This window comes from Glandiceps talaboti, chromosome 22, assembly GCF_964340395.1.
Source record: "Glandiceps talaboti chromosome 22, keGlaTala1.1, whole genome shotgun sequence".
NCBI lineage: Eukaryota > Metazoa > Hemichordata > Enteropneusta > Spengelidae > Glandiceps > Glandiceps talaboti.
Genome location: NC_135570.1, coordinates 12,654,206 through 12,680,852, shown reverse-complemented (window position 1 = coordinate 12,680,852; position 26,647 = coordinate 12,654,206). Strand labels below are relative to the sequence as shown.

Here is a 26,647-nt window from a genome sequence, read left to right as displayed (position 1 = left end):
CACATTATTTTTTCAAGAAGAAAAACATAATGAAGCTGTTTTATCAAATAACATAACAATCCAAAATAGATACCAAATTCTCATCCATATGGCCACTTTAATACACGATAAAAATTACGCCTAAAAATGTAAAAACTTAGCTTGTACCCTTTTAACAAATCAAACAATTCCAAATAATGCTTCACTATTAACTAACTAGTGATTTAGAAGCCTGACAGGGCTGAACAACCCAACATATCTTACTGCCTAAAAGCTTAAGAACTTCAGAATCAAGTTTATTATGATATGTATCAAAATGAAAATAGCTGAGATAAAAAGTACTTGTTAGCTTTGGTTTTCAAATGTTTCTGGCAAACAAACAGTGAATACTATTTGTTTTTAAGCATTAAGTTAGTAAACAGAGTCATAATGGAGTCACTGTTCTGCTATGGTGACAGTTTGTGTGGGCGGTGAGATATTAGTCAGAGGTCAGGTCAGAGGTCAGAGTTCAAGTTTCTCTACTTGACTACTGTCACTACGCAGACCACTAGGTGACATCATTGTGACAGGAAAGGAAACTGATATAAAATGAAGTTTGTGTGTAGTTCAACAAGTCAGTGAGAGGAAATAACAAAGCTTGGATTTAGTGCAAATATTTAGATTTCAACTGATGTGTTTTTTAAAATGTATTTAGAATAATTTCATCTGTGTTCCTGTAGTAGTAGTAGTAATATTATTGATTGTGAAAAATGAAATAACTGGTAATAGCTGCACCATTTTATACAAAACTTGTATATTTATAGTACAGTAATAGTATGATTGGTCTGCCTAAGAAATAACTTGCTTTGTGTGCCCCTTTTTCCTTAACCTCAAATTATTGATTGAATCTGCTTCATGGTAAATTCTGAGAAGTTCACATTGGTATAAAACGTTTATACATGGGGTGGATCACCAATAGGTTTTGTCATTTTGATAGTAAGTTCTTTTTTGGTATACTTTCATGTTATCATTACATATCAACATGTAAACATTTGAGAACACTTCAAAAAAACAGATTGGTAGTGATTTCGTGATAACACCCTCTATGGCGGATTCACTTACTCACCATAGAGGGCGCTATGTAATATGAAAGGCAGCACAGGTTTGGTTACATATCCATAATGGGAACTGAAAGATGTGAGTATTCAAACACTTGCAAGATTATTTGTTCAACAGGTAACCACTACAAGTTTAAGCAGGATTTATGTTAATGGCTTCACTAATTGTTCATTGTTCTGTGCTTTTATTACATAATGACTATAATGGAACATTAATTGAGTCTTAATGACAGTACATAATTTTAATAAAAAATAAAACAAAAGTTATAATCATCTTTCTCATAGTTGATTGATTTTTTCCCTTTGTTAATTAACAACACTAATTAACTTTATTGTTTCCAATGTTATGGTCATACAGTGGTATTTACGTAATAAAACTTTTTGAATGTTCTGGATAATAAGCACTATTGATGTGATGTTAATGATTTTCCACATTTGCCATTTGTGTGACGATATGATCTTTGTTCATTGTTTTCATATTTCAATTCTTAACACCAGAGGGCGCTGTGTACTAATAATTGGTGGTACTATGGCAGTTGTTTGTTAGGTTGCAGATTTGTGTTAAAATATTTGAGTAAACAGTTGAACTGAAACAGAAATTAAAAGGATGCCTCTTTATTTCTTTATTATTTCTTTATTTCTTTATTTCTTTATTTATTTCTTTATTTCTTTCTTTATTTATTTATTTATCCATTCATTTCTATTTTGCATGGATAAATGTACTGTATGCTAACTATTGAAGGCTTTTGCCATGTCATTTTTTTCATGTCTGAAGAGGTCAGGTCAGGTCAGGTCATCATTAACTATTTAAAGGCAACCCTGTAGCTAGGGCATCAGAATTGTCTAAAGTGAATTCATCGAACAATTGAATTCTATAGTTAACAATGATGATGGTGGGGGTGGTGGTGGTGGTGGTGGTGGTGGTGGTGGTGGTGGTGGTGAAGATGGTGGTGGCGGCAGTGGTGTTGGTGGTGGTGATGATAACAGTGTTCATTAAGGACACAGATATCAGAAATAGATTTTATATACAGTTAGAAGTTGACAGTACTGACTAGTTTAGGTTAATAGAAACGTGACAAGAGTGTATCTGATGAAGAAGATAATTTATTAAAGGTGATGACAATGAGTAATTGCTATTAAGGTCTAATTTAATACCCATACTTAGTGTAATCCTTATGGCAAATACTGACAACAGTATCAATGCACCACTATGACATAATGATTACACTTACAGGCATATCAAGTAACCCAATAGAGTGAAAATCCTCAGTATTTGTAACCATGGCAACTGAAAACATAATAATCAGATTATCAAAATAAAGGAAACATAATGAAGCTATGCTTTTGACCCACTCTTGTTAACTTTCACATATTTGAATTAGAGTTGAAAGTGTAGCAGCCATCCGAATTTTGATTCACAAATTTGTGTCTCGGTATCCCACACTGCAAAGACCTTACCTCGTGACGAAGGATTTTCTGTTAATGCTTTGTTTCTGAGGACTTTACCCGATGTATGGAATATTTTTGCCCTGAATGAACTCTGACATCATTTTTATAAACAACATTTATTGTGGAACTTTGTACTTTGGATGGCGGCGTATTTATCAACAAACAACAAGCTTGTACGTGTATATCACAGATGATCTCTGAACCTTAAAGCTGCTGTAGCTACAATTGGAACATATTTTTGGAACTGTTTTGTTAGATATAATGTCTTACTCATACTATCATACATCCTGAACAGTATTGAATCACTTATCGGTAAACATATTTGCATAGCAGTATGATATGTACACCCTGAACAGTATTGGATCACTTGTTGGTAAACATATTTGCATAGCAGTATGATATGTACACCCTGAACAGTATTGGATCACTTGTTGGTAAACATATTTGCATAGCAGTGTGATATCGTACATCCTGAACAGTATTGGATCACTTGTCGGTAAACATATTTGCATAGCAGTATGATATCGTACATTCTGAACAGTATTGGATCACTTATCGGTAAACATATTTGCATAGCAGTTCACATAGTATGGTGCAATATATCCAATCATATTTAAGGATTTTAGGGTCTGTACCCAAAAATCAGCACACCACATCATGATTTCAACTTCGTTATACTACTATAGATAAAATAGACATCTAATTGACATGCATAATGTCTGATTGTTGCCATTTCAATAATTTTCAGTGAATTTATTGTTGGTTGTGTGATCAAAAAAATACTACCCCAGTTACAGCTAGTGTCCCTTTGAAAAAAAGGAAAGGAGAGAAATACATGTAATGACACTGAATACATGTCATAGCTATGTTCATGATAAAGGATGTTTGCAGTGATACAAATACTGTGTAGGTGGTGTCTGATAATCTTGTGTTTGACATTTATAAGAGTCTGTCTTTCTTATCAGCCTACTCTCTAAAAGGATTTTATGTCGATAACATAGTATGATGATTGCTGTGATAAAAGGTCTTGTCGTAGGTATACTACAATGGATTGGGTTCTGAAACAGTTATGTTAAAATATAAGTAGACAGATTTTAATTTATGAGAACCTATCATCTTTTTTTCGATCATATCAGATGTAAATATTTTGTCAACTTCTCTTTTTCAGTTTTTAGTGTTTTATTTTGTAACTCCTAATTGTTGGTGTTCAACCCGTTTTCTGATTTTACTGTGTGTGTGAGTGTATTTTTTAATGTAAATATTGTATTTTTTCCTTCTTGATATTGTGTGAGAAGAGCCTATGGGTCAACAACTTAACAGGATTACAAACAGTCAATAATAATAATAATAATATCAAATTTTAAGATGTATAATTTATATATGCAGTATTGTTCTATATGCAGTATTATTCAAAAAAGAGTGTAAAAAAATTATGAAATGTAAGCCATGTTTAACGTCATGCCTTTTTTGTGTTTGTTCATTTCAGGATCATCGCAGTCCACGGTGTCTTCGTATACATCAGAATCAGATATTGAAGCCGACACGAAAAGTAAGTTGTTTAATTATTATAATAATTTGAAGAAATATTGACTGGAAAGTGTATGTTATTTGTTGTCCACGATTTGATATTAATTATGGAAAAGAATGTGTTATTTTACAAAATTTGACATAATTTGCACTCCAAATGTAAGTACAAAATATTTGGGTTCATACCATCTACTTTGTGCTATTTGACAATCAAGAACATTAACAGTGCCACCACCAACTGTTGTAACACAAGAGGGCGCTCTAACCTGAACCTAGAGGAATTACTTACTGGTATGGTAGCCCAAAACAAATGTTTGTCTTTTAATTCTGAAGTTTTGTCAGTGAAAGTAGTTGTATGTCAATGTCATTGTTTGTCCATATATTTACTATGTTTGTATATGTAAATGTATGTGTATTTATAGAATGTGTGAGTGAATGTATGTATGTATGTATGTATGTATGTGTGTGTGTGTGTGTGTGTGTGTGTGTGTGTATGTATGTGTATGTGTATGTGTATGTGTATGTGTATGTGTGAGAGTATGTGTGTGTATGTATGTATGTATGTATGTATGTATGTATGTATGTATGTATGTATGTTTCAGGTATGTAAAAACTCATGCAATAGATAATTTTCATGTAAGCATGGAATAACAACAATCAATGAGTTGATACATTTTGGCCACTACAACATAAGGTAAGTCAATAAACAACTCGACTATTACTCAATTCCTACATGATCATTGTGACAACAAACACAGTTACTTCAATCCTCCTAAGAGAAGAATATGGATGCATGGTCAAGAAACATTGTGAACGTGGAGACAATATTTGGGCCACAAAGAATGCTACGTGGTAGCCAATGAATTAATGTGTTACTGGCAGGTCTTGTGATTGTTCTTTTGCAAGGGTGTCTGTCATTGGGTAATAATGTTATGAAATACGTACAACACGACATGTCTGGGGAATTATTTACCAAAATTTGGAAAATTTAGTCAGCTGGTGGACATTGTGAAGTGGGGTTGAAGTGGTATTGGCTCTGTCTTATACTAGTATTTAGTTCACCTGGATGTAGAAGGCAAAAATATAGAACACTGTGCATGCATGTGCACACACGCATGCATGCACACACACATGCACACACACACACACATGCACGCATGCACACACACACGCACACACGCACACACACACACACATACACACACTAATGTGCTAATGTGTACCTGAGGTAATAACACAACCAACTAGTGTCAAAGGCAGAGACAGAGGTGTTCCTGGAAAAATGTGGGCAGTTTCTGCTTGTTTTAAGTTCTCAAGGCTAAACTTCAATATTTTTATATTTTTCGGACATCTTCCCATGATAGAGATCAAGGACTTTCTAGAAATTATTTTGTATTTATCATAAGAATATCAAAAGAAATGAAATGAAATGCAACAAACAAGGCAATACCTTTTGTGTGTTTTAATACTGTAAGTATTCATAATAATAATCACTCACCTAGGTAGTTGTAATAATAATAATCATTCACCTAGGTAGTTATTATAATCATCCATCTTGGTGTCAAATTCTATTGTTCATAGTTTACATATATAAATTAGACATGTCTGTTTGTGCCAATTATTATATTAAGGGGTAACCTTTGACCCTGTCATAATTTCCAACAATTTTATACAGGAACTGGATGTGGTTAGGTAAAGATGACTCATACCAACCATAATAATTTAAAAAACAAAACAAGTTCTATTTTTTTTTTTGGTATTATCAAACTTTCAGATAATACTGTTTTGTAAAAATAAATGATATTATACAATATTCTGATACATATACAGTAGAGACTACAGTGAAAGATATAATAGACATGAAATTTGGTAAAAAAAAAATTTCAAGCCATCTCTGTCAGATTTTAGCAGATTGGTATACGTCTAGCAGTGCAAAAAATGTTTCTATGTACACAAAATATGACATGGAGAATGTTGCACATGACTACTTTTGACATAGGCGTATCTTGTATGACTTTGAGAATGTTGCACATCACTAGTTTTAACACAGACATATCTTGTATGACATTGAGAATGTTGCACATGACTAGTGGTAATATATACATATCTTGTATGACATTGAGAATGTTGCACATGACTAGTTTTAACATAGACATGTCTTGTATGACTTTGAGAATGTTGTACATGACTAGTTTTAACATAGACATGTCTTGTATGACATTGAGAATGTTGTACATGACTAGTTTTAACATAGACATGTCTTGTATGACATTGAGAATGTTGCACATGACTAGTTTTGACATAGACATGTCTTGTATACAGTATGACTTTGAGAATGTTGTACATCACTAGTTTTAACATAGACATGTCTTGTATGATTTTTTAGAATGTTGCACATGACTAGTTTTGACATTATCTTGTGTGACTGGAGAATATTGTACAGCCATGGATGTACAGGTAATTTTGGCACAGACGATTAATTTCCCCCTGTCTTGTCTGTTCATCCATACAAGACAGCTAACTGTTCATACTTATGTCCATCTGTAACCATGTGTGAATAATTTATTTGCAATTCTGTGTCATCACGGAGGCCATTACTCTGTCGGAATCACTCTGTTGTGAATACTAGATTACATTAAAAATTTAAGACATTAAATTCCAACAACCGTTTATAGTCTAACTATTGTGGTTTGAAAAAAACACACAGAAAAGTGAAGGAAATGACATTATTATTAAGTTGATGTCGTCATTGGCATATCACGCTACGGATGTAGTCTATTGCCAAACAGCTGCAGTTAAGTACCAGATGTCATGATGTCTTTTTCAGGAGCAATAATCCACAAATAATGATAATTAGCTATTTGTATATATGTATTGAAGACTGTCTGTATCTATTCAAAAGGTAGAGTACCTCATATAATTGAACTTAAAAACGTGGTATGGTCTGTCTGTCTGTCTGTCTGTCTGTCTGTCTGTCTGTCTGTCTGTCTGTCTGTCTGTCTGTCTGTCTGTATGTCTGTCTGTCTGTCTGTGTTATTTCAACAAGTTAGAGTTGAACCCAGTGCTCTTAGTCTGGATGTCAAAGTGGTTTCTAACTAATGTGAGTGGAGGTGTAAATCGTAACAATACCGTATAGGAACTAGATTACAATGCTCTGTACTGGCCAGAATAGAAAAGTATCATTCTCACAAACTAGAGATGATATTTCTTCCACAACACTGCGAAATATCAAGATAGTGTCGAGATGTCGTGGATGGTGCTGTAAAAGAGGCTGTGGTTTTAATATGGTGATTTAAAATATCTAAGCAGATACTACATACATTTTCAAAATTCCTTCGTAAAGCTTGAATTATTTCTTTTTGTAATTTAATTCAGACATCTGAAGTAAGCCATTCATTCTTTCTATTTTAATGGGGGTGGGGGGAGGGGTGGGATGTCAAGTTTCAAAACTGTCGTGTGCATTTTATATGTTTTTCATTTTTAGAGTCTTGTTTTATCATATTTAAGAGACTATTCAAGTATGTCTTTATTATTACTCTGTACAATGAAATATTTATTTTTCAAGAAAGCAAGCAAATTTAAACACCCCCCCCCCAAAAAAAAAAAACAACAAAAAAAACCCAAAAAACCAAACCAACAAAACAAAACACCCCAGGATCTGGTGTGTGCATCTTTTATTGAACGTATTTAAAAAGTAACTAACATCCAGAGGGTTAAGTGAAAAATTGTAGGTTTATTAGGAACTGTTTGGAACACTTGGGATGCATCAGTGAAAATCGATTACAAAATAAAAATAACGATTTCATGATATCAGGGATTTTATTTGAGCACTGGGGAGACATAAATGAAAATGCCGAAAACATGATTAGAAATAAAAATGGAGAGTTTTACAATATCAGGGACTGTATCGGAGCACTGGGGAGACATCAATGAAAATGCCAAAAACCTGATTGCAAATAAAAATGGAGTTTTGGACTGTATTACGGCACTGGGGAGACATAACGTCATAAGTGAAAATGCCCCCAAAAAAACGATCACGAAATAAAAATGGAGAATGTCACAGTATCTGACATGAGCGGTTATAAAATGTAATCCCCATGACCAGTGAAATCTTTTGTTCGGTGGTAGCAATGCTAAAATAGAACTGATGACATATGAGATCACATATATGCAAATTAAGAATTGAGCAGTTTTTTCCCTGACAGTTTGTAACTAGGTACAATTAATAAATTATGACCAGGAAATATGATATTTGATCAAATTTTGTGGAGTTGGTTGCTTATGTGTCAGTGATTCTAACGGAAGATATCAAGTCTAAAGTTATTAATTATTGATAAGACTGAACTGAATTCACTCAATGTATTGCTAAAGAGTGGTACATAGTAATTTCACGGAAGTTATCCAATAGTTTTACTACATTGTCTGAATTCCTCACCAAATTAAGGCATAGTGTGCCAGGGAAATGATTTCAGTTTACTTCATTACCTTCTCTGAGTCTTATGTTCAAGTTTTGAAAACCAAAGCAGAAAAAACGACTTTTATAGACTTTTCTGATGTGTAACCTAAATTTTATGAGAACTTCATGATTGCATTGAATAATCAACATTAATGTTTGCAAATTTAGCTAAAAATTAGCAATATCCATTGCATATTCTGAAATAATCACCAAATGCAATATTAAAGTTCATTTGCAGCCATCGACGGCCATTTTGAAAGAAAAGTGAATTTATTATCTGATGACATCATTATCTATGAAAGGTAACCATTACTCATGGAATGCATTTGTTTTTCCCGATTACCGGATCTCTTGACCCGTTTCATGACCTCCATGTTGGAATACAATGCTGATGTTAGATTTAAAGTAAAGAAAGTCATCATTTGGTAAATGCACTCGTCCTCCCATACCGTGCTATCCCTTTGTTTGAAGCATGTCAGAGGTTTACGCTTGAGTAGACCACTACAATGAAATGGTGAATTTTACCTCCCCAAAACATATTATCGGTGATAAAAAACCTCCAGGGGGATTTCCCAGTTCTTTTTATTCACTCAGCTAATGCACTTCAGTCATATTCTGGATTTAATTTGGGAAAAGATTCAATGCAGGCGGGTAGTTGTACCAAAAAGTATAAAATGGAATAGTGAGTTAGGATGATTAAATTATGTTCATTTTCTGCTAAAATGTGATTAAAAATTTGATTAAAAGGGAGCTGTGAAAGTATCCGGAAACAAAAAACACACATTCTTTTTGGAGCATCGTCGATGCATACCACTTTGCATGCATGATAACAGAACAAAGTGCCTTTTGAAATGAAAAGTATAAAATGAAATTACTTTTCCCCGTATAGCTTCTCCTTCAAAATTCAATAAGTGGGCTTGTATGCTGGCACAACTGGTACTGCAAATACTATAATATTTCACAGCAGTAGATTTAGTCAGCTGCGGTACATGAAAAAAAATAAAATCGGTTGAGTCTCTATTACATTGCATCTGTACACTGAAAAACAGCGAAGTGTCATACACATCCATTGGGTCATGTTTTGTTTGAATTATTCATCACATATTCTTCCATCTAATATGATCCCGACCCCGTACTCAGCTGGTTTGTTTAAATTTCTTAATCTGATGGAGATGAATTACATGCGGAGTCATTTTACCATAGTCAGGGGACCTTTTTTTATGATTCTAAATTAGTATTCATAGATGTGACATGGTTGGTAACCATTTTAGAACCATCAATGAAGGTTACTTTGATTGGCTAGTTTGAATCTCTGTAAGTTCTGATTGGTTGAAAGAGTCCAACTATACTGAAAGGTACATTCCTATTGGTTGATTGACTTCTAAAGAGACTTTCTGATTGGCTGATTGCATAAGAAGAGTCATTCTGATTGGTTAAAGAAAAATGGATGAAAAGTCTTTATAATTTATTAGATTCATGTTGTTTATTGCAAGAGGAAAGAAAGTGGTGAGAAAATAGTTGTATACCCTTGAAAACAATCTATTGTGTGAATGACAGGATAAGAAAATGAAAAAAACCCACAAATATTAAAATACTGCTGTCACATATGACCATACATGTACGTGACTATATCCTGCATATATACATGTAGTACATGGTATTAAAACTACAATGACTATATTTTATAAAAGAAGTAATTTTTGGCGATTTTTTTAACGTTCAATGACTAACACTTGATGGTGTACTGCCAGAGTATGTTAAATCACATACAGGTAAATCTCTGTGTGTTGCTCTATGTATTATACAACAAAGCGAGCATAATGCACCCAGAATTATTTGTCATTATATTTATGCTGTCTTTAATACAGCAACAGACAAGCTTATCCAGAGATGATTCAGTATACTTCATGATGTGTGCAGCTTCAAAGTTTAGGAAATCTTATACCAGCCCTTATTTGTACAGTTTTGTTATTAAAGCATAATGAGTTTAAAATTATTTCTGATTGTCAACATTTTGTAAAGATAATAAACATACATTGTGCCCCCAGTACTGTTCTTTCCAAATTACTGCAGCATGAAACCCTGATCTCGCTGTTTAGGGAGAAATCCCTTTAATGTACATGTAATAATAGCTGGTGGGCATGGAGGGTAATGCAGACTGTGAACTCAAAGTATTACAAGATATTTCATTTCCATATCAGTTGGTTTGCTAGAGGCTTAGGAATCATGCTAACAGAGAGGGAAACTTGCATAGATCTCCATTCATATCATAATATTGATGGGGAGCCCTGGTAAAATTACTGGAGGTGTCGGGCAGATATATTCTTGCAGATTTGGCCCAGTTCAGATGAGGATTAAAATTTCAGGGAACCAGTTGTTTGACAGAGCTTTAGAAAAAGTTAATCCAGAACGAAAGAATTATCCTGTGTAATCCTTATAGTGCCACTGATACAGACGTACTAAGGCAAGAACCTGGGATTGAATCCCAGGCCTTTAAGTCCTATCATGTTTATATCCGTATACTTTGCCAACTGCTAATTTGCAAAAATGTGACCAATTTTGATGTGAGGTAATATATTTTTGACTATTTTTCTTCAATATTATGTTCAAATATTGATCATTGTACTACTGGCAATACAAGTGTTATTTTAATTAATTATTCGTGAGATCATATTAGTAGCACACGATGCAGTAAAGTTTATGATGTCCCCTTAGACCATAGAAAAATAACAATATGGCTTTAGGCAGGGGAGTGCAGTGTCTGCAAATTACAAAGACAGCCAAATGTTGGTTCCACACACTCTGTGAGATTATTTGATATTTAATATTGTCCTAAAGCCATAGTTAATTCATGACAGCTGTTAAAAATTGATTATGTTTTCAAAATAGATATTTGCACTAGCGGAAATTTGACCACTTCGTTGTCGGTTCTTTTGTGTTACGGAGTGATGATACTTGTTTCCGGACTTTTCTTGTGCTGCTGGAAGAGATTTATTACAAATAGAACACATTTGATCATCTTGTACAATATGGACATCTTAGCTGCTTCATTTGCATATTGTCATGGAGACTACCTACATGTAAAAACCCTGTAGGACACAGCATTGAAATTTCAGAACTAAACGTTGAAGGTATTACTAGTAGTAGAAATGTATTGTTGTTGAAACTTGTGGACACTGAGAACTATAAACCACTTTACAGCAAAGCTAACACATTCCTTCAACTTCAAATGAGATAGCGGTAACAATCATTTTGTGAAAGCTATAAAATTGTGATAACTATAAAATTATATTTTTGATACCACTGAAATTACTCTGGCTGAGTGGCTTATCATAATGCTTCTAGAAAGCTCAACGTATATGACAGATCAGATTGACCTGGTAAATTATTTGCAATTCATGATATATTATTGTCAAAATTGACTACTTTACTAATGAAATACTGGGTAGGGATCGTGTACTTTATCTGATATAAGCCATATTTCTTTGTAGACCAGACACATCATGAAAATCCTCCAGTGCAAAGTGAGTTCTTAGATTTTCGACTCCAATTCTCCTGACAAAAAAATGGTATGCTTGTAGCATAATCACGGAGAGCTTTCTGTAGTCCAGGAAGCATGGAATTTTTTGTCAAATTATGTATTTTATCATAAAGTTGTCATCAGTAATCTCTTAGTAGTGTTTTTGCAAAGGTTTGTGAACACGCTAACAGAATGGGGTAAAACTGGTAAAATTTGCATAGATTCCCATACAGTCTTGTACCATAATTTTAGTTGGAAACCCTGGTAACAGGGAGAAATTTGGTAAAATGTGCATAGATTCCCAAAGTCTTTTACCATTATTTTAGTGGGCAACCATGGTATTAAACAGGGAGAAATTTGGTAAAATTTGCATAGATTTCCCATATCTGGTACCAATAAACAGAGGGAGAAATCTGGTAAAACTTAACTAGATTTTGTATACCTTGTACCATAATTTGGGTGGGGAACCTTTGTAAAATGGCAGGGTATTATTTTACCTATATACTGTCCAAAACAACAACACTGTGTTCAGTACAACAAACAGAATTTACCTGAGTTCTCCAATCCATTTTACCAAGGTGCACATCCACAATTATTTTAACAAAAATCTGCAACTATATGCTTGCACATTTTACCAGATTTCCCCCGATTGTTACAGAAGCTCCCAAACTTTTTGCTTAACAAAAATGACGGTATAGCAGAATGGATGATTATCTAATAATTGAATTGAATAGTTATAATCTTGTGTAAATTCTTGATCAAATTAAAACCTAAACTCCGTGCCCTCAAAATTATTATTTCATCAACTCTACTGACAGCTAGATATCCATCTAATATTAATTTCTATGTATGAATCATATTTCTGATAACGCTTTGTTTGATATCGCAATATGAAATTGATAAATGGCACCATGGCAGGTCAACACGATATTGCAATTTTGAAAAATTGTGAAGAATTACCCTTAAGTAATGTTTGTTTACCTAATGAGTGGGCAATGACTTCACCATTGCGTAATTACATTAGCGGTGTGTCAGTTCATCATGCTAGAAGGCTGGCGGTGTTTATTCTTTCCCTTCACATGTGTACTTTAGTTGGGTTATTAACAGTAACTGATTGATGTATGCATTCAGTTTCTTAATTGTAAATGTCACTTCCGTTGACATGAGTACAATAAAGTGTTAATAATTGCTACCAGAAAATTAGAATTTTATCTAGTACCCTCTACTAGGGTTGTCTGCCATTGTAATGTGTAGTCCAAGTCCACAAATACTCACGAGAGTCAAAATATCTCTTGAAAGCAAATCTCAAATTTTTGCTGACGTCTTGTCAGCATCGTCAGCCCATAGAAGTACACTTCTGATGATGCTGTAAAGACATCAGCAAAAATTTGGGATAGTTTTCCAAGAAATTTTTTGACTCCGTCAGTTGAAATTTTCATTAGTAAGTATGAACCCCAGAGTCTGTTAAACATTCATTCTCGCAGCACTAATATGGTTTACTATTTTGTCAAGTTTTTTTTAAGAGTACTGATATATTCTGGACTGTTTCATCTCAGATAATACAAATGTTAGTAAATTTCTACCTGAAGTAAAACTACCTATACGTGTACCAGAGGTGTGCAATATTTATCACTATTTTTTGCCGAAGTTCACAGCCCCCTTATGTACTTATTCTGTTCTGGGTTTTCAGACTGCTTATAAATTCTTGACTTTTTTTTTATCTCATAACAGATAACAAGTAAAAATAAAATGTTTATAATCACTACCTGCAACAGACCTTCACCTAGTGCATGTATGAAAAGTGCCTGACAGCCATCAATACTTTTGGTCACATTTTGTTATAATTCAAAAATGCTAGTATTTTGGTAGTATTTTTTTAACATTGTTGCATCAGTGCAGTATGGTTGCAGTAAGGTCGTATCTGCCTATACAATAGCATAGCAGATACAACCTTACTGCACTGATGTGACAACAATTGAACATGTGCTAGATGATAGAATGACATAGTGAAGTTACTATATCTTAGCTCATAGACATGAAGTACAGAGTGAGGGGGTCTGTATTTATTATTTGATGGCTAACACATTGAAGAACTTGTGATCAAATGTGCTCTTTAGAATAGCACACTTAATTTATACCTTTTATATAATTCATTTACAGAAATGTTTGACAAGGTGAGAATATGAAAAAAAAATGTTGATCTACTCCTTCACTTTCGAGGATGAAACATTTCATCTAGTTGTTAACTTCACCACTTTTGTCGTCTAGACAAGGTACAAAATCAATAAATCACCAGACAGGAAAGTGTTTGATTAGGAAAAGAAGAAAACTAAAAAAAAAATATCCACCTAAGTGATTGATTGAAGTAACTAGTTTACAGTGTAAAGGCAATGTTTGAGATAATCACTTAAGTTGACTTTTAAAATGTTGATTCTTTCGGAGGTGGTAGTGTAAATTTACAGTTTTGGAAATTATCGATAAATATCACACAAAAGTACAGTTTGTGTCTTAATTCTCACAAAAGTGCTTTCATAAAACGTATTTGAATATGTTAGCTGTATTTAGTAAAATTAATTTTCCTGTATGAATTACGTTTTGTTAAATTCATTACTATTTAGTATGTAATTATGAATGTAAACAGTTTTGGAAAGTATCGATAAATATCACACAAAAGTACAGTTTGTGTCTTAATTCTCACAAAAGTGCTTTCATAAAACGTATTTGAATATGTTAGCTGTATTTAGTAAAATTAATTTTCCTGTATGAATTACGTTTTGTTAAATTCATTACTATTTAGTATGTAATTATGAATGTAAACAATTTTAAAACTTGAAAGACTTGGAATGAGTCGTACATGTTCCTTTAGCGACACATTATGCTGCTATGCCAGGGAAACCATACCAGTTTTACCTGAATTCCCTATTTCTGTTACCCAGGTTGCCAGACTTTAGCAAAAACATTGCATGATTTCTTTATTATGCTCATCTAGACATTTATTTGTAAAAAAAAATTATCAGAAGCTTTAAAATGTTTTGTAATACTGTATATGTACAAGCACATTTGTTCATTTATTCAAGTATTCTGTTGTCAGTAATGGTTACCTTCAACACTAAGGCAACATTTTACATTACATCAATATGAAAATTACACTTAAAAGTAAAAATCCATTCTCATAAGTGTGCCTTTTGATAGTGCCACTGACAGAGTGGTTTCTAGGGTCATATCAAATTTAGAACTCCCTAGCTGGGTGATTATTCTCAAGAAAGCCCAGATTTTATCACCTGGACCCACAACTTGAGATTTTGTATCCTGTGTTTCATTAGCAAACATACTGTACACTTTTGATATCAGTCAATATATGCAGTGATGTTCATAGTGAGATTTCGGTAAAAATGTTGGTTCCAACTTTCCTTTTCTTGTGGCCACATTTTGACTTGAAATGCAACATCACTTATGAAAAACTAACTACGCTAGTGTGTTGATTGTAATGTGCTCGTAATCGTCATGGTGACTCAACAAATAATAACGACCTGACCACAGATTGGTGATAGAGATTGTTTTGTGTACCCCCGAGGAGTGCTGCTTCTAATTTTGTTATTGGTATAATATTTAACGTAATATTTTCATTTTAGTAATTACTGATAACCATGAACATTAGTAATGTTATAGGCATGAAATGATTGGTTGCAATAGAGAACTCCCTGAGTGACTACCATGTAGGTGAACCTTGAAAATATCTAGAAAATAGAAATTTGATATCACATGTTAAAGTACTTTCAATATAACAGCTGTGTTAGAATAAAATGGTGATTTTGATTTCACAAAAGTATTTGTCAGTGGTTGATTTCTGAACGCAATCTGTATAAAGAAATTTTATGTGAAATTTTTGTTAAGGATGATGTTCAAGATATTGTCACAAAATTTATAAGAAATTTTCGCAAAAAAATTAGAATTGAATGTACAGGAATAAAAAGACACTGCAAACCCAGGAAAAAATTAGTGATGTTGTACAATACTTGATCCGTATTGCAAAAGTTGTACATGTAGATAATTCAGTCTGTAAGAAGTAATGAAATCATTCATGTTGGAGTTAATGCTCAATATAGATGATGGCAGGGTGGTGGTGGTGGTGGTGAGCTAGGGTGGGGTGAAATGTTGGTCATTTTTTGAAAAGAACTGCATGAAAAACATTAACAGTTTGATGAAAGCTCGTCTGTGCAAACGTTGTCTATTTAATATATTTAACTTCATTTTGCATAAAGAAATACTGGTAGCTCATCAAAAGCTTTCACCAGGTATGCACCATGGCTTCGTCAATATTTTATGAAGTCACCACGCATACTTGACTTCAGGCAATTATTCCCTTAATATAGTCGGAATTTGTTAATGAATACTTTGTGCATATGTGTAGATGATCTAAAGAATCAGGCACACTTTAAAAAGGCAAAATATGAACGCCTTAAAAGATAAAGCAATAGGTTGGATGGTGGGGGATGATGCAAATTATTCATTCAGTTGTCCTCTAACATTCTGAAGCGAAAAATAATTTCCTTTTCCTTCAACCTCAATTGATTTACCTTTCCAGAGATTTTACAAAAATTTGAAAGACTTATCTGAAATATCTTAATCATTACTACTAAAGTGTATCTAAATACCACGCTAGAACCCGCTGTATCTTGGAATATTTCTGAATATTTGTACTCCAATATAGAATTGATATTAATAGCGTAATGAAGACCTTGAAAATTTATGAATTAAAATTAAAAAGTAATTATCATATAAATTATTATTTGATGGTAAAATTTGAACTCTGTCAATTATTATACATTAATAATTCACATTCATGAGTCATTTATGAAATAAGTTATAAATATATTCTGTCAGTCACAAAAATGATGATTGTCTTGTCAAGACGATTCTGAAATAGGAGATGAAACGATCCCTCCCCTTGTGTCACAGAATTTGAAAAAATGCAATATTAAGATCAAAATGTATTAGTATCATTAATGACACGTTATGCTACATTTCACATTTGGTGTTTTGTCTTCCTGTAATTCATAATTTTTGAAATCTTACCTATTTTTACAAAATTGAGTATAAATTTTCTGTTGTACATAGAATTAAACTATTGTCACATAACACAGATATCAGAGAAATTAAATAAAAAAATACCAAAAATTATATATTATATATTTAGTGTCGTATCTGTCTATGATTCAAATTTTGCCTGCAAATATTTTCCAAAAAAATTTGATTACACATTTTATAAATGTTGTATATAAAGTGAAAGTATAGTTGAATTGCATAGTTGAAAAAAAATTACCAAAAATGACTGCTTTTGGCTTTTATTGTATTTCCTTTTGATAAGTGGTCCCTTCGGGAAAACTGACAAATAGAAGAATGAACAGAACCTGAGGTAATATTGATGTATGCAGTGCATGACTGTGAATTTATCAAAGAAATTGTTCAACACGGAAATCTAAGCATACAAGAAAATGGACAGTATATGACTACGACCATGGAATGAAAATATTACAAGTTTAGTCAGCAGTACATTCAATGGCAGATGCAAAGTATGAAAAAACGGATATGAAATTTAGTAAAATATAGAAGACTGTTTGTTCATCAGATTGTTATCAGACTACCAGGTGGTCTAGTCTGTGGTCGTGTAATTAATAAAGTAAAGAATTGTTGCGTACAAAATAAATATTATTACTGCATCTGATTTCTACAATTCCAATTCTGAATTCTTCAAAAAAGAAAACCTTTTCCCCATCAGACTTGCATCAAACTATCGTGTGGTCTGCAGTCAGTAGACTTTATCAAAAAATTATCAAAAATAAGAATTATTAGTCTTAAATAAATAACTTAACCTGATATGCATACAAGCTTTATCATTCAGAAACTTGAATTTAAAACTACAAAACAAACTTGTTTTCATCCGATTATCATAGATAAACTGGCGTGTTTTCTAGTCAGAAGACATAATAAAAGAAAGTGAAATAAAAAATTATTGAGCACAAAGTAATGCTATGGATGTGAATTGTATGATTCCAATTCTTAATTTCAAGAAAACGAAAACGAAATTTTCATCATCAGATTTTTGTATCAGCAAAATGTACTGTTTTCCAGTCAAAGAACTGGCAAAGTACGGATTATTGGATGCAAAATAAGAATGTTGACCTGTAAATTTAAAAAAAAATGTTGACTGATATACATGTGAGTTGAACGATACCAATTTTAACTCTAGTGTATTGGTAAGCTTTGTAAGAAGATTGTGAAGTCATTGTGTCTCTGTCGATAGCCTGGAGGAAGCCATGATGTGTTACTTTGAGAAGTATGATGTTGGAATTATTGATGAGTAGCACAAGTCAATACCTGGTTCATTGTGTGGCTTGGTAGAACGACTTTATTACATATATGACAACGTGTGCCACAATGTAAGGTAATATAATGCTGTATTGTTGTCAGGGTGTCACTTGAAAGGACTCAGTGACGCCAGCTAATGGAGAGAGCTTGGTGTTTGTTATGCAAATAAAGGGGACAGGTAAACCCAGGAGAGCCATGTGTTTGTTAAAAAATGTGTAAAATTGTTGTGCAACAACGGTTTATACGAGATCTCCAAGTAAAAAGTATGTATATGTGTGTGTTTATATTAAGGAGATGCAACTATACACAATTTGTATAGATGAAATAAAATTTGTAGAAATTGTGCTGTGGTTATTTATATGTATCTGTAAATGTAAAAACAAGCTTTTTTTTATCAGTTCTCTAATTTAGACTAAGTAGTATATATATTTATTTTCAATTGTTTAAATTTTTTAATTATGGAAACTAATTTGAAGCATTTGACGCATAAACTAAGAATTTGAAATGAGATTGGTATATTACAAGCTGTCCCTCCATCATGTTAGTTGACCACCTCCAGTCACAATGGAACATTCTGAATATCTATATTGGCTGCTGAGGTAATTCGACACATCGAGCTAGTGGAAGAATATAGTCACATCGAGGGAGTAGGAAAAGGGAATGTTACGAATTACGGACACTAGAGAATAACTTCTCGGTCTTTCAGAGTTTGTGCAGTGTGAAATGTTGTTCGGGGCTGAATTACATCGATGGTCTCCTCTTGGTGGTCTGTGTTGGTAGGAGGTAGTGTGGTTTTCTTTTAATTTTCATCCAGGTAAAATATCGAAGGTAGAGGCAGGAAAATTGTCAAAAATTTGTAATCACAAAAAATTTTGGTAAATTTATTGAAAAATTTGTGGAGGTAGATTAGAAGTATTGTTTCATATGTTTGCACAGTTGCCATCAAAATTTCTTTCTTGATTTGCCGTCTACAATCGTATTTTTGTTTTTAGTTCATTTGAGTTTTATAAATTAAAAATAAGTCGAATTAACTATTTTCTGAATTTCATGCATAGTATCCAGTCAGAAATTTAAGTTAAGTTTCATGAAATAGTATTTTATATTACGTAGGTTGTTTGTGCAGCTAAATTTTGTGGTCTGAAAAGTGAGAAAAGAATAGAAGCTTGTACACAGTGAGAGGTCAAAGAGTCGTTATGAAAAAAAAAAATGTTTTACAATTTGAGTATTGTTTTGAAGTTTAAGCAGCTGCTTGGTTTACATTATGTTGATCGGTAGCATTTACAAATATGACTTGAAAAATGCGATAATGAGGCAAAAATTACCCCAGTAACAAGTTGTCTTCTCTGGAACTCAATCAGCTAAGTAAAAGGTCAACAGAGAAAATTTCAGCAAATTTCTGACCTCAATGAGAAATTAATATTCTATATAATCGGTCATTTATCATGTAAAACAAAAAAATGAGATAAACAGTTGTTACCACTCGCTTTAATACCATGACAAAAAAAAAGAACAGACATTGGCAGGAGTTAAAAATAGATAATTTGTCACTGCTGGTTGTACAAGGATAGATATTATAAAAGCATCATACAGGGTCAACGTCTCGTTTGCTGTACCAGATCAAATTGAGCAGAAAAATTCACCGAAGTGAACTCTGTAAGCGAATGTTTCTGTTAAGGGTAACACCAGCATTTAATAATACTGTTACATTTGAAATTATTTTTTATTTTGCTGTGCAGTATAAATGAGACGGCATGCTAAGGGACCTTATATAAATATGAATATGAATTATTATTTGATAATGTGAATTCACATAATTAGATATTGATTATGAAAGGAAAAAAGATAAATTGTTCAAGTTGTTGGATGATTTCTGTTTGATTAATTTTGTAAACACGGATATAAAAGACGAGAAATTTAACAGTGAAGTTCATAGCTGCTGTTTTACTGTTCATTGATACATAAATGCCAACCACATACTCAATGTAGCATTAATGACAAATTTGAAAAGTTCATCCATTTTTATGTAAATTTTCCGAAAAATTGTCACCAACAATTTTGAGTATTTAACAATATGTTTTACCAATTTTCAGTCAATTTCCAAAATATTCACATGAAAATATTAAAAATACTGTGACAGTGTTGAATATATGGATACTAGGTCAAACATTTAAAGTCATTCAATTGTTTATGAAATAATTACAAATTTTATGTAGTTCATCAATTTGGCAAAAATAAATTTCACAAAATTATTACAAGATAAGATTTCAGCATCATAGTATAATTTCCAAAATTTTTCTCTCTCTCTGATTATAATTTCAGATCTGTTGAATTCAAAATTTCTAATATTTTTTGCAAATATTGTATGCAAATGAATTGTACTTTTTTTCCTCAGGAAATGAATATCTTATTTGAATAATGAAAACATATTTGCTTTAATTAAAAGTCTAGTCGTAAGTTTTAGCTATATTTTTTGGTTAATATGTGAAAATATATTAATTCTTTATCAGAGATAGTTCAACCCTTTGGATGTTATACATGAATTATCTGTTTCTGTTGATGATACTATGTACACTGTCTTGATGTCCATGTGTAAACAGTCTAAATAAACAGTCTACATCATTGTAAATTGTTGCATAATTGATAGGGTTATTCATTAGCCAATTACATTATATTTTAGTGTGTAAGATGTAATATTAAGCGCCATAGCTAGTATCAGCCAGCACTCACATGGTTTTAGAAGCCTGACAGGGAGTCGAAAGTCACTCCACATAACACAGCAACCAGTGCTTTAATTAAGGGAAGATAAGTATGTCAAATTAAAAGAACTCCTAAGATGTGATAACACTTCAAATTAAAATGGCTATATGATGGATTGTTTGATTGTGATTGCCAAAAGATAAAATAAGTATTGTCAGGGTAACAGAGAATGTAGTAAAGTTGATGATATCATCTTTCAGGCTTTTTAACTACATGCAGAGAAGGCAACTGTATACTGTACAATGAATACTATTTCTGTAGGTATTCGCCAACTAAAAATTAGATCAAATTTGTTGTAATTCTACTGATCTTGAAAACTGCAAAAACTTGTCTCTGAATCAAAACCCTGATCTCACATGAATGATTTCCAGTACAGGCGTATTTCTAGATATTCTGATACCCTAGTAATATTTATTGTTCTTGATATATAGATTGTTTTTGCAGTTGGATTTTGTCCCCATGTCAAAAATGTAGTATTGTGTCCCCATATCAAATTTACTGATATAATTTATAGGATAAACAGTACAGACATATTTCTTGATAATATTTAATATTCATAACAGAGAAAAAACTCACCAAAACATTTGAAAAATAAATGTAAGAATTTTTTTAAAAGTGGAAAAAGACCACCAGGTTTTTGTTGATGTCAGTACTTTAGCTTTTAATGATTTTGCTTCATATAATCTAGATTTTTACTTCTTGATCATATATGTCATTCGTAATATAAAAAGTCACCAAAACTTTGAAGTTTAATCAAAGACTCTATGTTCATTTTAGGGTTTTCAGTACTTCAGTGCAAACTTTTGACTTAGTATAATACAGATTTCTTAACAAATGTACAGAATAAAAAGAACAGCCTACAGGCAAATGTCTTGAAAACATTCGTCATTCTTCGTATAAAACAAACATTAAAATTTGAAAGTTTGTGTAGATGTTCTTGCGAGGAGCATAGCCCATCATTTAAGGTCCTCTACTGTACTTCAGTGCAAGGGTTTGACTTTGTATAATCCAGAATTGTTAATGGATCAATGGACTGACAGGAGAACCACAAGACATGGCTTCAAGAAAGATCACAAGGTCGGCGTCTTCTTCTTCCTCATCATCTTCTTCCACTCGTCATCGTGTGGATTTCATGAAACTCTTCCTGCGGAAAATACGACCTTTCTATTTCATTGAGCTTGTCGGGAATTCAGTGAATGGACGAAGTATGTATAGATATTTTAACAACTTTTGTATTTCATTGAGCTTCTTAGTAATTTAGTGACTGAACAATGTATGTATAGAGATTTTCAGCGAGCTACACATTTTCAAATATGATAATAAGTTGGAGTGAGTGAAGTCAAAACGACATTGTGTCTATATTAATCCAAATTATTGTACCCATCCTAGCTTATTTACAATGTACAAAGCCCAATTCTGTTTATCATCGTTGAAGTAAGCCATAAATTTCTCACTAATATCTCTGCTTATTCACATATGTTCAAAATGTGTTCCTGTATATAATCTGCAAAGTAGGCCATTACTATAGTGATAAAAGAGAGTGTGTTGTGTTATATACGAAATGGATAGTGTATGTGTTATGTGTTGTCCCCCTATTGTTACCATCATGCACTATCTAAAATGGGGGTTATGTCATCACGTTGCATCCATCCATCCATCCATCCATCCATCCATCCATCCGGCTGTAGATCTGTCTGTCTGTGTATCTATCCAAGTACAACCATATATCTGCCAAAGGAAGTTTGATTCATTTCAAACTTTGTACAAAATGAAAAGAGATATATACCTCATTTTGCCTGTTCAATTTCATGATCAGAACGATATACCAAAGGGGGTTATGATATTGGGTTGCATTCATCCATCTGTCCGTAGATCTGTCTGTCTGTCTGTGCATATGATCTATCCAAGCAAAACCAATATATCTGCCAAGGGAAGTTTGATTCGTTTCAAACTTTTCACAAAATGAAAAGAGATATATACCTCATTTTGTTTGTGTACTGTGATAGGTATCAGAAAAAAGTACATTATTGGACTACTGACGTTATCTTAATTGTAATTTAAGTACTGTAATTAGTGATGGAGGTTTATGTCACATTTCTGTACAGACATTTCTTTGGAGATTAATGTCATTACATTGTATAAATTGAAGATCAGCAGACTGGGTCCTTTTGCCTCTAGGATTCCACAATTTAGTAAACATTACTTACATTACTGATGTATATTCAAGTGTACCCATACTGTATACCTCATAATCAACATGACAATAACCAACATGGCCAAAGTAACTGACTTCATAACCAACGTAGCTCACCTCATAATCAACATGGCCAAAGTGATTGACCTCATAATCAACATAGCCAAAGTGATTGACCTCATAATCAACATGGCCAAAGTGATTGACCTCATAATCAACATAGCCAAAGTAAGTGACTGCATAATCAACATATAGCTAAAGTGACTGACTGTATAGTCAATATGGCTAAAATGAGAGACCTCTTAACCAACATGGCTAAAGTGACTATAAAAATGACAATGAGTTTCTGCAGGAAGAGAAATAAAACAAGACTAAAAAGAAGAAAAATGCAAAACAAAAAAGTCTCAATTCATTAAACTACCGACATTTTTTATTAATTTGAAAATAGAAAGTAACATGATAGAAATATTTATTTACAGCAATAATTAAGGCCTTAAACAACTTGAACCTTTGAGTAGTTTTGCAGCATAGCAAGTTTTTTCATGAACTTTGATTCAAAAGATTTTATTTTGTATTTCATATAAAAGGGAAATGGTTGACGTGACTGATAAGTCATTTCCGAAATTATTTAGTTCAATCAATCATGCTGAGTGTCAAGTATTCTAGTCAGACATACGAGATGAAATGAGGGCGATAAAATGTCAAAGAAATTGTCATTTCATATGATAGGAATGTTTTCATTCTAAAAAAAAGTGTATTTGCTGACACAGATCTAGTTGACCTTGTTTTACGCAAGTCAAAGGTCAATGAGGGTTCAAGGGTCAAGGTAAAGAGGGGCAAGCATACAAAGAAATATTATAGCATTCATTTTTAATGTCAATTGTCTTGGCTGAAAATACGATTGAACTTCAATTGTTATAAATTTTTCTGTGATCAAAATGGGTCCAGTTCACCCCAGGTTGACCTTTATGAGAAATATTTCATGAATTTCTAGATCAGGTTTTTTGGAAAGATGCCAAATTTGAAATTTCAAAATAGATAGATATTTCTATGTTTCTGTAACTGTCATTTGGTGATATTTTGAGAGACTGGAATGTGTACAATATTGCAAGTGTCATGTATGAAGTGATTTCTTCATTCGTACTAGCTGACAACGATATACTCAAAGTTGTCTAAAAACGAAACGTAATTACATGTGTTATCATATGGTTTGATTTTCGTACATTGAAAAGAAAATGTTTCCATCTAGTTTTGGTTGGATGAACTCCATTCTACATATCTAACACCCATAATGATTGGTTACTTAACCCTTCATTTCAAAGTTTATACCAATCGTATACTTCTTCTGTTATGGGTTGGTGATTCATCAAGCTTGATAGAAGCGATTGAAGTAAAATAATGTTGTACTTTCAATTTTGAACTGCGGCAACATTCAAGCAACCATTGTTACATGTACAATACAACATGTACAATGATCAGTAAGTACTGAAAGATATTGCCTCGGGGAAAAATTATAAAATAACACAAACGCAGCACTTAGCTGCAATGGCATAGTCAATTGTAATTTCTAGTTGCGATGTATTACCATGGCAACGTATACAACTTGTGTGTCACTGAAATAAGTATATTAATCTAGGGAAGTAGAAAAGTACATAATTTACTACATTTGTTAGGCTTGACTAATTTCATTTTTTAGCAAATTATTAGATTACATGATACAGTGATTTTGTATTTGAAGCCTTTTGTGCAACACACGGAAAAAAGGGACCCATTTTCACATTCCTTAATCTGGTCTCTGAAAGTACTTACTATTCACTGTTGACTTTTTCACATTCATAGAATAGAATTTTATTGAGTTTCCGATCTAATCTAAATTATACATACCGTAACTTGACAAGCGGTCTTTGAAATGGAAATGTGCTATATATTAAAATTGTTGAACTAGAAGGTTTTGACAGAGGAAAAGTTCACTTGGTTTGCTGAAATTAGAATATTGTACTTTGTGATATTGAAGAAATCTAAAGTGAACTGATTTGTCATGCCGTTATTGGTCAACTTTACATTTTGAGTAGTCTATCGCTGTCCTTAATCGAAATGAGATGAGGGGTTAGAAATGATGATTCGATACCATGTTGGCATCCAGACTACATTTTGAAATCCAACAAAAACAAAGACAGTACCGTTTTATTACCGATACTTAGATGACTGAAATACATGCCTTAGTTAAAGCATGGTATTGCATACAAAATATTGTATTGAAAACTATATGATTGATAAAAGCAAGCCTTCATCTGAATGCTAGAGGACAATCTTTTTAAATCCAAAAGACAAAAATTCTGAGTGGAAGTTTCTAAAGTTAGAAGATACAAAAGTTCACATTTACTTCCTTTTTGAAAACCAGACATTTTAAGAAGTGCCTTTATTTTTACAGCGGAGACAGGGTTGGTGTGGCATTTCACTGATAGCACATGATAATATTCATATGGACAGAATTTACCCTCAGACTAACACTAACAGAGACACATACACACAGCAGGATCCTTTACATTGAAAGTGATAAGCATTGCTGTACTTTTACAGTACAGAAGAAACAGGCTATTTCGGAAACATTGCACATAGACTTGATGATGTTATTGGCTTATGTACTTTCCGACTGCTAAGCAATGTGATTACTTGTCTGCTCCTGTATCCCAACTGTGTAGGACACTGACACGAGTGACTGGTTGTGTAGTATATTTGTAAATGGTCTGTGTTTTGGAAATACAAATTGGATTACATATTTGGAAATATATCATTCTCTGTGATCATTCACTTTGGGGTCGAAAGTTGTCTTGTGTCTTTGTAGAATTGTGGTGTTTTTCATCACTGAAATGCCACACCATCTCTGTTTCTGCTATAGGGGCTTAGTAGTCTTGTTGTTGCGTGACAATAGTAACCCAGGACTGTATCTCCAGGGACTGCCATGTGTGAAGCAATGAATGGCAAAGTCCCTACTGAATATATAATGCAGTGAGCCTTTATTGCTGCCTCTAGATACATTAGATTGGTTTGTCAAAAGTCATTTTAGTTCTCAAGAGAAGAGGTCAAAGTAATGCAATGAAAGTAATATCTTAAGTTGTCAAGGGAACATTTTAGTTATATCAAGCATTATTGAATTAGATCCGATACCAGTAGAAAATGTAATTTACTGAAGTTGTCGAGTTCATGGAGGTCATATGTTTGATATGAATTAAGCAATGACTGTTTTGTTATTTATGTCTGTATCAAGGGATGATGGTAAACAGTACAACCAGTAACAC

The 26,647-nt window shown here is 32.9% G+C and overlaps 1 protein-coding gene across 1 annotated transcript in view; it reads left to right on the top strand.

The window, feature by feature from the left end:
* The window catches only part of LOC144452341 (disks large homolog 5-like), a 100,528-nt gene that overhangs the window by 49,991 nt on the left and 23,890 nt on the right, over positions 1–26,647 (top strand). Inside the window, exon 2 of the mRNA XM_078143422.1 lies at positions 4,012–4,074. Within this exon, the coding sequence (XP_077999548.1) occupies positions 4,012–4,074 (63 nt within the window). The remainder of the gene's footprint in view (positions 1–4,011; positions 4,075–26,647) is intronic.